This window comes from Notamacropus eugenii, chromosome 5, assembly GCF_028372415.1.
Source record: "Notamacropus eugenii isolate mMacEug1 chromosome 5, mMacEug1.pri_v2, whole genome shotgun sequence".
Lineage (NCBI taxonomy): Eukaryota > Metazoa > Chordata > Mammalia > Diprotodontia > Macropodidae > Notamacropus > Notamacropus eugenii.
This window is the reverse complement of record NC_092876.1, coordinates 401,006,187-401,019,781: the sequence shown is the minus strand read 5'-3', so window position 1 is coordinate 401,019,781 and position 13,595 is coordinate 401,006,187. Positions and strand designations below refer to the sequence as shown.

The window sequence follows — 13,595 nt, the reverse complement described above, 5'->3', positions numbered from 1 at the left end:
TAGTCCTCCAGTCTTGCAGGACCTCTCCTATTCTCTATAATTTTTAAAATACTACTAATGGTTGGTTAGCATTCATGTTTAACAATTCTTTCAGTACCTGAGGACATAATCTGACCAGGTGATGAACTCATTAGGATAACTAGATTTTCTCTTAATATCCTTTTACCTCATTATCCATTTTTGTTATGTGTTTTCCAATCCAAAGATCATTGTTCTTGGCAGAGAAAATCAGCAAGAATTGAGAAACATTGCCTTCGGTTATCATTGTCTCATCCACCCCAAGCAGGGTCATACTCATTTTAAGACTTTCCTATTCCTCAATATAACTTGAAAAAACTTTTAAAATATTTGCTTTCTCTTTTCTCACCAGTATCAGTTCATTCTGAGCTTTAGAACTCCAGATGCTATTTAAATAGGATCCTTATGTACTTTTGTATTCATCTTCTTTTACCTGACCTTGCTTCCATCTTCTGTGCATGTCTTTTAAAGTTTAAGTTGGTTATTGAATTTCCTATTCATCCACATTCATCACTGTAGATGACTCTCCCTTTTCCTCCTTGGTTTCCTTATCTGTAAAATGAGGGACTGGACTAAATGATCTCTAAAGTCCCTTCCAGTTACAAAAATTTATGATTTTATATTACATGTAGGAAGAGCTTATGAGAATTCACTGGCTCATTAAGATATTTTTTTACATATATGGTTATTTTTAGTCTATTTGCAAGGCTAAGGTGAACTGCATGTTTATTATAAAAGATTATGGGAGTTAAAGTCAAATAATAAAGAGAAAGGGAATCTAAACACAGACATGTGAGATGGAATTTCCTCCATTTTACGTCTGAAAGGATTTGGGGGTTGTTTTGTATTCCAATTCTGAAAGATTTAGGCTATCAACATCTAGCTGAACTAAACGAAGTTTACTGTCCTGCCTATAACTTAAGCTGTCTACCCTAAGTAAAATTAGAATGGTCTTTCCTGACCTGACTATAAAAAGAAATAGTGTATTTTCCTTAGATCTACTTTAAGATTTGTAACATTTTATCTGCAAGACTGTACTTCATAGCCATCATAAATTTCAGCGTACAAGATTCAGGCTTTTATCTCCCAAACTTGAAGCCTAGAAGATGGTTAAACTGAAGGACTCCTTCAGTGAGTCTTTTGCAATTTCCACATTTCATATTTTATGCTGGAGATCAGCATTACATTTTTATTTCTAGTTTGGTTGTCCTGGTTACAGTCTATCCTAGAAGGTATGCTTTCTACAATTTCTGCATGTAAAATAATTTTTCATTGCTCTGGGACTAACAGTACATGAACAAAAAATCCATCTGCATTATCCTAGGTGAATTTTCTCTTCCACCCTATGTCCAAGGCCCTGGATTAAGTTCATATCCTCTAGAATGCTTCTTCCATCTGTTGTTTCCAAAACCAAGACGAGTGGGAGTTATTCCAGTCAACAGAACTATTTAAAGTTAAAAACTACTTCTTGACTTGGATTCAATATGCTAGTACCAGGAGAAGAATTTAGCATAATATATGCCTTCTTTTAATCTGTCTTTTTTTTTAATTAAACTACTAGAGCTTAAATTTCTAAGAGGCTTTTGTAATACAGTTAAATCAGTGAACCCTGACCCCAGTTTTATAACATCTTTATTTCTCTCAAACAATTCTTTTAAGGGTGAAAACATTCCCTACACTTCATTGAAGACTTCCTAATAATCATGATGATATGGCTCTCTCCCTGGGTTCTTGAAGGCTGTGACAACATAGTAGACCCTTTGACAGTTTCTACCAAGTTGGAAAAGTCCGGTAAGAGGCTCAGGTCAGGCTAGCTAAGTTCACCATTTCATAACTTTCTTTGACTACTAAAGCATGCCTCTGTGCAGGTAGCAGTGAAAGGATTTCACATTAATGAAATCTCAGATCTTTGGACATACTAATATAAGAACTTTAAAAATAATTCATAGAATGCCAGACATTTGCTGAGGGAGTCAGAGGCAAAGAGAAAAGGTAAAGGGAAGAAGATAAGACATGAAAACAAATATGGCAGAAACTTGTGCCTGGGGACTTAATGGGCTCACCTGCTCCACCCTGGCATGATATATCTCTAAAAAAGGCTTACAAGGAAAAATATTTGAAGGTGACTTCCCAGGAGTCAGCACAAGATACACAAATGTCACTGGACATTTTCAAGGTGAAAATGAGAGAGACATAGCATGGCGGCAGTAGGAATGGTCTCTCTCCCTACATCTCTTAGCAATTTGCCCTGACCAAGAAACTTAAGCCTCCTCTAACCAGAGAAGTCAGCAGGCCTAAGCCATGCAAACGTGCTTTTGCTGAGGCAACAGAACTAGCTAATTCCTGTCCAGCCAAGGTCATATATGCACACGGGACAAGAGGAGCAACTGGGAAGCTTTTTGTAGCCACTGGAGTCAAGGAGAATCCCAGCTTCAAACAGATACTGACTGTCCCCTTCCAGAGACCAGCAGGAGTCTACAAATTTTGAACATACATTTCCCAATGAATCTCAGGGTCACCTACTACTTGGAGAAGGTGAATACAGACATAAAAATGGCCAGGAGAGGTTAGTGTGTCTGCATGACTTTATTATGTTTCCAAAGACTCTGGAAGAGCATGGAAGGCTTATTAAAGTGACAATTGTTAAATACATTACTTTCATTATTAAGATAGTAATTATTAATGATTTTATTTAATATAACATAATATAATTCTAAATGTATAATTATAATGAAGATAATTATTATTAAGATATTAAAGAGATTCCAGCTGATCAGCTGGAAGATGCTAATCTTAAACTGTCAGTTAACAAGAGTTAGTAATAATAACAATAACTAGATTTTATACAACTCTTTAAGGTTTACAAAGCACTTTTCATATATGAATCCCTTTGTTTCATAGGGTCTCAACAGAAAGGCAGTGCCCCACTTTGGCTAGAGTTCACACTGTGTCTTAGATGAAATAAATGGTTAGAAATACAGTAGCCTCCCCTACTCATTAAATAAAGATACCTCAAGAAGCTTAAAAAAAAACTTGTCACCCTAGCAATGAGGGCTCAAAGCCCCTTTGCTCATTGGTATAATGGTGGGAAGTTTGAATACCAATTAGCAAGCAAGGTCCTTCAGCAATTCCCCTGCATGAGTCACCATCAGTGACTTAACACTGAGCCACTCTTCAGATATGAGCTCTTCTGGCCTCTGCCTCCAACTGCTGACCCTTCCTGACCCAGATATGAAATCCTATAAAAAAGTACCCCACTTTACCCAAGTTGAGCATCTCCAAGCAATATCCAGGACCCAAGCAGACTGGCATCCATTCTGAGTCCATTATCTCTGACTCTTCTTACATTGTGTGAATATACTTCTCCCTCCCCACAATACTGTGCCCCAACCCTCTCTTGGTGAACTTTCTCTCTTCTCTAGTCTCTTGCTAAATTTTGGGTCTATGTAGAGGTACTGCACCTCCTACCATATTAACTCTCTTCTAAGAAGTATGAACAGCTCCCAAGGGTGCAACTAGAGATTTGGTAGTTGCAGATATTTCTCAACATTTTTTTTTTACTTACAGAATCTAAAGAGCAAGGGCTAAAAATTGGGAAACATGTACCTTGCTGATGGTGTCCCTCCTCCCAACACCAGAATTGTGACCAGGAGTCATGCCCCAACCCCTTTGACCTTGGCACATGATTGGAAAATTGTCATCTTTGTCCTAACTGGACTTGGTTATTCCAAAGCTCCACAAGTCTATGTTAAGAGAGGCAGGAAAGATAGAATGGGGTGAGACTGTGATAAAAAGAAGAATTTACATTTGATCCTAGAGGCAGTTGTATACAGGATAGATTTGAAAGGGGAAAGAATGGAGGCAAGAAAGGAAACCAGTTAGGAAACTATTGCAACAGCTCAGGTAAGAAGTGATAAAAACTTAAATTACTCATTAGTGTCTATGTGAGCAGAGAGAAGGCAACAGATGTGAGACGTGTTGTGGTAATCGAATCTACAGGTCTTGTCAACTAATTAGAGAGGTAAGGTCAGGGATGGTGAAGAGCCAAGGAGGATTCTGAGATCTGAGGTTCAAACATACTTAATTAGAAAGATGGCAGTGCCCTAGACACTAACAGGAAAGTTTGAAAAAGGAATGTTGTGAAAGAAGTACAAAGGGCTGCAACCCTTTGTACTTCTTTGGAAACTCGTTCAAGAACTTAATTCAAACTCATTCTAAACTCCCTCCTCTCTCTCTCTCTCTCTCTCTCTCTCTCTCTCTCTCTCTCTCTCTCTCTCTCACACACACACACACACACACACACACACACACACACACACACACACCCTCCTGTCTTATTGTGTGACACTTCTGGAGTGAATTGCATGCACAGACCTTTGGAGAGACCCGGAGCATGAAGACAGTTCAAAGGAATTTTCTTATCACAATCCAAAGGGCAGACTGAGTTCAGGGGGTAAAAAAAATCCTGTGGCAGAAATAAAGGAGTTCAAACGACAGGCTTAAACCAAGCCTAGGGGCTGCTCCTGGCTTTTGCTGGTTGGCTGAGTACAGCTGTGTGTCTTATGTACCCAAGCAGCTGAAATCCCTTCTAGACCAATGACTAAAAAAACCTAAGACCTCTCTGTGTTACAACTGCAACTCAGCAGAAGACCAAAAGATGGCAGCAGAGAGCAACAGAGCAGTTATAAAAGAGAGCAGCCCATTCTAATAGATACTGGCAGATTGCAAAACTATAGGGGTAAGGAAGTGTGCCCAGAGAAAATAGCCCACCAAGGATACTTTCTGAGCTTACAACACTGGAACCAAAAAACTTAATGATTTCCTCAGAGCAGCAAATGAGTAATTCTGTGAGATTGAAGCAATATCAAAGAATACAAGGAACCAGAAATAAGTGAACCTACCTATACATGATTTCTACATGTGTCCCCTTCCTAGATTATGCATGTTCCTTATGTATGTGACCTCTCCCAAATAAGTTCCCCCCATGTGTTTTTTCTTGCCACTAGTAGGAGAATCTGTGACAGAATACAGCAAGATATGCGGTATGTATGTGGGGAAATGATTTTTGCCATTTATTTTGCTGGGCTGTGTACATAAATATCTTGTGCTTGAAACAAATGTGTTCTCCAAATAGTCTCATAAAAAAAGTCAAAGGGAACTTGTGAACCATGAATGGAAGTTCATACTAAGCCAAAGCATGCCCTAAATCTGAGGAAGCTTCCTAAGGTCTATAATTGAGGGGGATTCAGGCCATTTATACGTAATGGAGAAGTAAAAAGAATGTTATATAGCAGAAATTAGGTGTTCTCGAAACCTTCTTACTCAATTTCTATGTTTTGGTGTTAGGATTCTTTACACAGAACAATGATATCGAGAGAGGGTTTGGTTTGGTTTTTGCTCCTTAAAAATGTCTCAACATTCAGTATATAGATGAAGGTCACATCTTACTAGAGGCCACCTAATGACATAATTCCAATGGGGTTCAGTTGATCTTAACATCAGGAGAAGAAATGATTCCAGAGGTTATAAGTCCTGTGACCATGATTCGCTTACTTTACCTTTGGAATGTTTTGAGCTTCTTCTTGAGCAAAAACTCCAGAGTTAAAACCTTCTGCATGAGGAGGCATTTCACTGCTGTCTCTTCCCGACTTGCAGGATTAATGCGCTGTGCTGTCAACTTCCAAACATGGATTTCATGTTTCAATTCTAAGAAGAGATGGAAGCGAAGTAATATTGAGACACATTAAAAACAGGTCACCTGGCAAAGCATAGTCTGCAAAATACAAACACCAACAGCATCTTGACCTAAAACACCACCTGACTAACAACAGACCAATCATACAAACCAAATGAAATATAAAATAGATTAAAGAAAACAGTGAAAATCAGCTCTTCCTGAAAGTCCCCACAGCAAACAATAAAGGGCTTTTTTAATAACCTTCTTAATGGAGTAATGCAATTGAAAATATATGGCTAAGGGTGAAATTGCACTTTGATAGACTCAATAATGGCAGTCTTGGAGTTTTGTTTTGTTTGTTTCTACTTACAATGCTTCTTGGAATCATACTCATGAAGACCTGCTTTTAACCAAGGTCTTTAACTTTCTTGTTTGAGACATTTCATGGGATCTTACGCTTGAGGAGTTCCAGAAGCAGAATTTGACTACTCAGGGCAAGGTATCTCACTTAGCTTCTTCTGTGACAACCTTTTAATATGACAGTTGGTAGCAGGCAAGTTACAAGAAATCCACTTTACTCAAGTATAGTTATTTCATAAGTTCACTTTCTCCCTTCCCTTCCTACGTGCCACTTTTCTCAAAATCATTTTGAGGGGGAACAGGTTTTAATTGAAAGGCTACTGAAGGCAGACTGATGTTGGAGAAATGTTAAAATTAGCATAAGGTTACTCAAGTCAAGCTGTAAATGCACTTTATTTTCTGTAGTACATTCCAGCTGACATGGATGAGCTGTGAGGGAAAAACCATAAATAACATTTTCCTATGTGCAATTTTCTTCTTATGGGCTTAAAATGTTTCACTGAAGTGGAAGTTTCCCTTGAGCTGACCTTTTACGTGCTATGTAAATGCCTCACAATGTGCATGGAGAGAGGTAAGGGGGACAGAGTCAAGATGGCGGAATGGGAGCAACTACTAAGCTCTAAGACAAACTCCTTCAGATACCTCTAATGAGAAAATCTCAATCAATTTTAGAGTGGCAGAATCCAATAGGAGAGAGAGTGGGGCAGATTTCCAACACAGGACAGACTGGAAGGTCGACGGGAAGGATCTATTCCATGGGATTGGAGGAGAGGACAGCGCAGAGGCTATATCAGCTCAGACCCACTATAGCAAAGCTGAGCAGGCCCCAAGTGTTCTAAAGTAGCAGCAGCACTGTGGAATCTCAAACATAACAGCCCAGGATGGGAGTCCAGTGGAACTGAGTGAGAGAGAAGCGCAGAACCTCAGGTAACTGTAGTAGCTGCTCCTGAGACTATCAGCCTGGAGATTAAATGTCTGTAAGTCAGCTACTTGAACTTCCTGGAGCCAAGGTGATGGGGTGATCAATAAATTCTATCTCCATCCCTTTGTTGACCTTGAAAAACCCAGACAATATTTCCCCAGGAAAAAACTGGGAACAGTGAGATCAGCCAAAGGGGTAAACAGTCTCTTAACCTGTGAGGTTAGGAAAATTGCAAAGAGGGGTCCTTCTTGCTGTGGCTGAAGAGGACCAGTGCAAGACCAGAGCTGTCCCAGATATCCCCACCTCAGAGAACCAGAAGGAGATCCTAAGCCCGTAATTGTCAACACTAGGACTCCAGGCCTACCTCAACACAGCCACAAGAATCAGAAAAACATTAGCACAAATGGGGTTCACCAACCACTGAATCTGCCTGTGCTCAGGAGAGGGGACCTCCTGGGGTCAGACCACCCCTCCCCCACACTTAATTCGGAGAGCTCCAGGATAACTCCTGGGAAATTCAGAAAGACTTCACCCAGCCTCTGCTTTGGCACACTAGCCAACTCAGCACCAGGTAAGCTACAGCACTCTAGCTTGTAGCTGAAAGAACCAGAGGTCACAATACACAAAGTCACAAATTCTAAGCACAAGAAGAGTGGAACAGAGCCTCCTGTGCCCCAGAAGTAGAGATCCACTTTAAAAGCCAGGGAAAGGGTAATCATTATGAGCAAGAAGCAAAGCAGAAAAGATCAGGTAATAGGATCTTTCTGTGGGGACAAGGACTAAAACACGAATATCAAAGAGATCAGCATTGAGACTATACTCCCATCTGAAACTTCAGAAGGGAATATGAACTTGTCTCAAACCCAGAAAAAATTCTTGGAAGAGCTCAAGAAGGATTTTTTTTTCTTTTTAAATTTATTTATTTAAGTTTTCAATATTCATTTCCACAAAATTTTGGGTTCCAAATTTTCTCTCCATTTCACCCCTCCCCCCACCCCAAAACACTGAGCATTATAATTACCCCTATCACCAATCTGCCCTCCCTTCTAAAATCCCTCCCTTCCCTTATCCCCATCCTCTCTTTTGTCCTGTGGGGCAAGATAACTTTCTATACCCCATTACCTGCATTTCTTATTTCCTAGTTGCAAGAACAATACTCAACAGTTGTTCCTAAAACTTTGACTATCAACTTCTCTTCCTCCCTCCCTCCCTGCCCATCCCCATCGGGAAGGCAAGCAATTCAATATAGGCCATATCTGTGAAGTTTTGCAAAGGACTTCCAAAATAATCATGTTGTGTAAGACTAACTATATTTCCCTCCATCTTATCCTGCCTCCCATTTATTCTATTCTCTCTTTTGATCCTGTCCCTCCCCAAGAGTGTTGACTTCAAATTGCTCCCTCCTCCCACTGCCCTCCCTTCCATCATCCCCCCCACACTACTTATCCCCTTCTCCCCTACTTTCCTGTGTTGTAAGATAGGTTTTCATACCAAAATGAGTGTGCATTTTATTCCTTCCTTGGGTCGAATGTGATGAGAGTAAGCTTCATGTTTTTTCTCTCACCTCCCCTCCTTTTCCCTCTACTGAAAAGTCTTTTACTTGCCTCTTTTATGAGATAATTTTCCCCATTCCATTTTTCCCTTGCTCCTCCCAATATATTTCTCTCTCACCGCTTAATTTCATTTTTTAAAGATATGATCCCATCCTATTCTATTCACCCTGTACTCTCTGTGTGTGTGTGTGTGTGTGTGTGTGTGTAATCCCACCAATTACCCAGATACCGAAAAAAGTTTTCAAGAGTTACAAATATTTTCTTTCCATGTAGGAATGTAAATAGTTCAACTTTAGTAAGTCCCTTATGATTTATCTTTGCTGTTTACATTTTCATGCTTCTCTTCATTCTTGTGTTTGAAAGTCAAATTTTCTTTTCAGCTCTGGTCTTTTCATCAAGAATGCTTGAAAGGTCTCTATTTCATTGAAAGACCAATTTTTCCCCCTGAAGTATTATACTCAGTTTTGCTGGGTAGGTGATTCTTGGTTTTAGTCCTAGTTCCTTTGACTTCTGGAATATCATATTCCATGTCCTTCAATCCCTTAATGTAGAGGCTGCTAGATCTTGTGTTATCCTGATTGTATTTCCACAATACTTGAATTGTTTCTTTCTAGCTGCTTGCAATATTTTCTCCTTGACATGGGAACTCTGGAATTTGGCCACAGTGTTCCCAGGAGTTTCTCTTTTTGGATCTCTTTCAGGAGGTGATTGGTGGATTTTTCAATATTTATTTTGCCCCCTGGTTCTAGAATATCAGGGCAGTTTTCCTTGATAATTTCATGAAAGATGACATCTAGGCTCTTTTTTTGATCATGGATTTCAGGCAGTCCCATGGCTTTTAAATTGTCTCTCCTGGATCTATTTTCCAGGTCAGTTGTTTTTCCAATGAGATATTTCACATTATCTTCCATTTTTTCATTCTTTTGGTTTTGTTTTGTGATTTCTTGGTTTCTCATAAAGTCATTAGCCTCCATCTATTCCATTCTAATTTTGAAAGAACTATTTTCTTCAGTGAGCTTTTGAACCTCCTTTTCCATTTGGCTAATTCTGCTTTTGAAAGCATTCTTCTCCTCATTGGCTTTTTGAACCTCTTTTGCCAATTGAGTTAGCCTATTTTTCAAGGTGCTATTTTCTTCAGCATTTTTTGGGGGGTCTCCTTTAGCAAGGTGTTGACCTGCTTTTCATGCTTTTCTTGCATCTCTCTCATTTCCCTTCCCAGTTTTTCCTCCACCACTCTTACTTGATTTTCAAAATCCTTTTTGAGCTCTTCAATGGCCTTAGCCCATTGAATATTTATTTTGGATATTTGAGGTACAGAAACCTTGACTTTTATGTCTTTCCCTGATGGTAAGCATTGTTCTTCCTCACTGGAAAGGATGGAAGAAGATATCTGTTCACCATGAAAGTAACCTTCTATAGTCTATTTTTTTTTTCCCCTTTTTTGGGCATTTTCCCAAACAGTTACTTGACTTTTGGGTCCTTTGTCAAGAGTAGGGTATACTCTGGGAATCTGTAGATCTCAGTTCCTCCAAGACGGCACAATCAAGTGTGTACACTGATCTGGAAGCAGAGAAAGATATTTGTGCCCAGAATCTTAGCAGTTTCCTCTCCACAGGCACCTGGCCTCCAGTTCCCAAGTCAGCAGTGGGGGCTGATTTTCAGATAAGCTGGATGGGCAGGGCCACCATTCAGTGTGAGACAAAGATCAGCTCCCTCAAGGCCTCTACACAGGGCTGAGGTAATATTCAGCTCCTCAGCGCCCCCAGGGGGTATCTACAATCCAACAATGGATGCGGGCTGCTTTAGGGGCTGCTGTGAGAACTGCTGCCACCTGCCTGATGTGGCCTTTGCTAGCCGCTGCCTGAAGCCTGAGCTGTAGGGAGGCCCTTCTCCCTTCCTGGCCAGCAGAAAAAACCCCATCACTGACCTTTGGCACCTGTGGGTTGAGGGATCTGGGGACCTGCTGCTGCTGCAATTGGATATTCTGCCCCTGAGGTGTTCTCCTCCCAGAGTTGCAGCACGTGGCCAAGGCTGGGCTGAGCTCCATGCTCTGCTCCCCATCCATTGCAACTGACATTTTCTATGGGCCTTTCAGGTTACCCTGGGCTACCCTGGGCTGGAAATCTTCACTCTATTGTTCTCCACTTCTGCTGCTCCAAAATTTGTTGAGAGTCCCTCCCTACAGGTATTTTATGAGTTGTGTGGGGAGACCCTGAGTATGTGTGTCTTTCTACTCCGCCATCTTGGATCCACCTCCCATTTTATCTCAAGAAGGATTTTAAAAGTCAAATTAGGAAAATAGAAGAAAAACTGGCCAATGATTTTAAAAATATAAAAAAGAAATCATGGAAGAATTTTAAAGGAAAATTGGACTAATGGAAAAAGAAGCACAAAACCTAACTGGGAAAACTGGATAAATGGAAAAGGAAGTACAAAAACTAACTGGGGAAAATAACTCCTTAAAAGGAACAATTCAACAGATAGAAAAGGAGAGGCAAAAGTTAACAGAAGAAAACAATTTGTTAAAAATTAGAATTAGGTAGGTAGAAGTTAATGACTCTATGAGACATCAAGAATCAGTCAAACAGAATCCAAAGAATGAAAAGATAGAAGAAAATATAAAACATCTCATTGGAAAAACTGACCTGGAAAATAGATCCAGGAGAGAAAATCTAAGAATTATTGGTCTACCAAAAAGCCATGATGAAAAAAAGAGCGTGGAAAATATCATCCAAGAAATCATCAAGGAAAGCTGCCCAGAGTTCCTAGATCCAAAAGGCAAAATAGCCATCGAAAAAATTCACCATTCACTTCCTGAAAGGGTTGCCAAACTGAAAGCACCAAGAAATGTCATTGCCATATTCCAAAACTTTCAAGTGAAGGAGAAAATATTGCAGGCAGCCAGAAAGAAAAAATTCAGATATTAAGGAGCTATAGTCAGGATCACACAGGACCTTGCAGCTTTTACATTAAAAGATCGGAGGGATTGGAACATGATATTCCATAAGGCAAAAGAGTTGGGACTACAACCAAGGATCAATTACCCAGTAAAACTGAGCACAATATTTCAGGCAAGGAGATGGACATTCAATGAAATAAGAGATTTCCAGACCTTCCTGATGAAAAGGCCAGAGCTCAATAGAAAATTCAGTCTTCAAACACAAGGCTCAAGAGAGGCACAAAAAGGTCAACAGGGGGAAAATAACTTGTTATTCCATATGGGCAAACTGTATACATTCTATAAGGGAAAATGACACTTGTTAATCTTAAGATTTGTATATTTATTATGAAATATAAAAGGGATATACATGGATAGAGGGAGTGGGTATAAATTAAATGATGTGATGATAAAAATGTGATATAAGGGTGCAAAAGGATTGTAATGGGAGATGTGAAAAAGAGGAGGCAGAAAAAGGAAAATTACATCAAAGGAAGAGGCATAAAAACATATTACAGTAGAGGGAAAGAGGGGACAGACATGAGCATTGTTTGAGATTAATTCGCATCTCATTTGGTTCATGCAGGGAACAACAAACTAAGTTCAGTATAGAAATCTAACTAGATCTATAGGCAGTATGAGAGGAAAGGGGAAAGTAAAGGGAAGGGAGAGTAAAAGGGAGGGAAGAAGCAGTAAGGGAAAGAGGGAGTTAAAAGGGAGAGGGGCTGGAAGAAGGAAGGGAAGACTGAGGGAGGCAGTGGTCAAAAATTAAAACTCTATTGTGGAAGGGAAAGGAGAAGGGAGAACTAAAAGCATTAACAATGGGAAAGAAGATGGAAGGAAAGACACAGAGAGTAATCATAACTGTGAATGTGAATGGGATGAACTCTCCCATAATATGGAGACAGATAGCAGAATAGATTAAAAACCATAATCCAACAATATGTTGTTTACAAGAAACACATTTGAAATGAGGGGATACACACAGGGGAAAGGTAAAAGACTAGAGCAGAATATATTGTACTTAAGCTGATGTAAAAAAAGCAAGAGTAGCAATCCTAATCTCAGACAAAGCAAAAGCAGAAGTAAATCTAACCAAAAGAGATGAGGAAGGAAACTATATCCTGCTAAAAGGCACCATAGACAATGAAGTGAAACTATTACTAAACATGTATGCTCCAAGTGGTATAGCATCCAGATTTTTAGAGGAGAAGTTGAGGGAGTTACAAAAAGAAATAGACAGTAAAACTATACTAGTGATGAACCTCAGCCTCCCTCTTTCTGAGCTTGATAAATCTAACTTCAAAATAAACAAGAAGGAAATTAAGGAGGTGAATAGAACTCTAGATAAGGTAGATATGATAGATCTCTGGAGAAAATTAAATGGGGATAGAAAGAAATATACCTTTTTCTCAGCGGTACATGGCACATATACAAAAATTGACCATGTGCTAGGGCATAAAAACCTCACAATCCAGTGCAGAAAGGCAGAGATAGTCAATGCATCCCTCTCAGATCATAATGTGATAAGAAAAAAATTACATGTAATAAAAATCCATGGAAAGATAAACCAAAAATTAATTGGAAACTAAGTAATCTAATCCTAAAGAAGGAGTAGGTAAAACAACAAAACATAGAAAAAAATCAACAACTTCATTCAAGAGAGTGACAATGATGAGACAACCTGCCATAACTTATGGGATACACAAAAGCAGTTCTTAGGGGAAGTTTTATATCATTGAATGCCTCCATGAATAAAACAGAGAAAGAGGAGATCAATGAATTGGGCATGCAGCTGAAAAAGCTAGAAAAGAACAAATTGAAAATCCCCAAGTAAATACCAAATTAGAAATACTGAAAACCAAAGGAGAGATTAATAAAATAGAAATTAAGAAAACCATTGAACTAATAAATAATAATAAGAGTTGGTTTTATGAAGAAAACAAAAAAGAATTGATAAAATTTTGGTCAATTTTTTAAAAAAGAAAGAAGAAAACCAAATTACCAATATCAAAAATGAAAAAGGTGAACTCACCTCCAATGAGGAGTAAATTAAAACCATAATTAGAAATTACTTTGCCCAACTGTATGCCCATAAATTTAACAATCTAAATGAGATGAATGAAT

The 13,595-nt window shown here is 39.1% G+C and overlaps 1 protein-coding gene across 2 annotated transcripts in view; it reads right to left on the bottom strand.

Moving 5' to 3' along the window:
- The window catches only part of OCA2 (OCA2 melanosomal transmembrane protein), a 656,645-nt gene that overhangs the window by 363,606 nt on the left and 279,444 nt on the right, over positions 1–13,595 (bottom strand). For both annotated transcript variants that reach the window (XM_072614578.1, XM_072614579.1), the window contains one exon: positions 5,577–5,724. In XM_072614578.1, the coding sequence (XP_072470679.1) occupies positions 5,577–5,724 (148 nt within the window). The remainder of the gene's footprint in view (positions 1–5,576; positions 5,725–13,595) is intronic.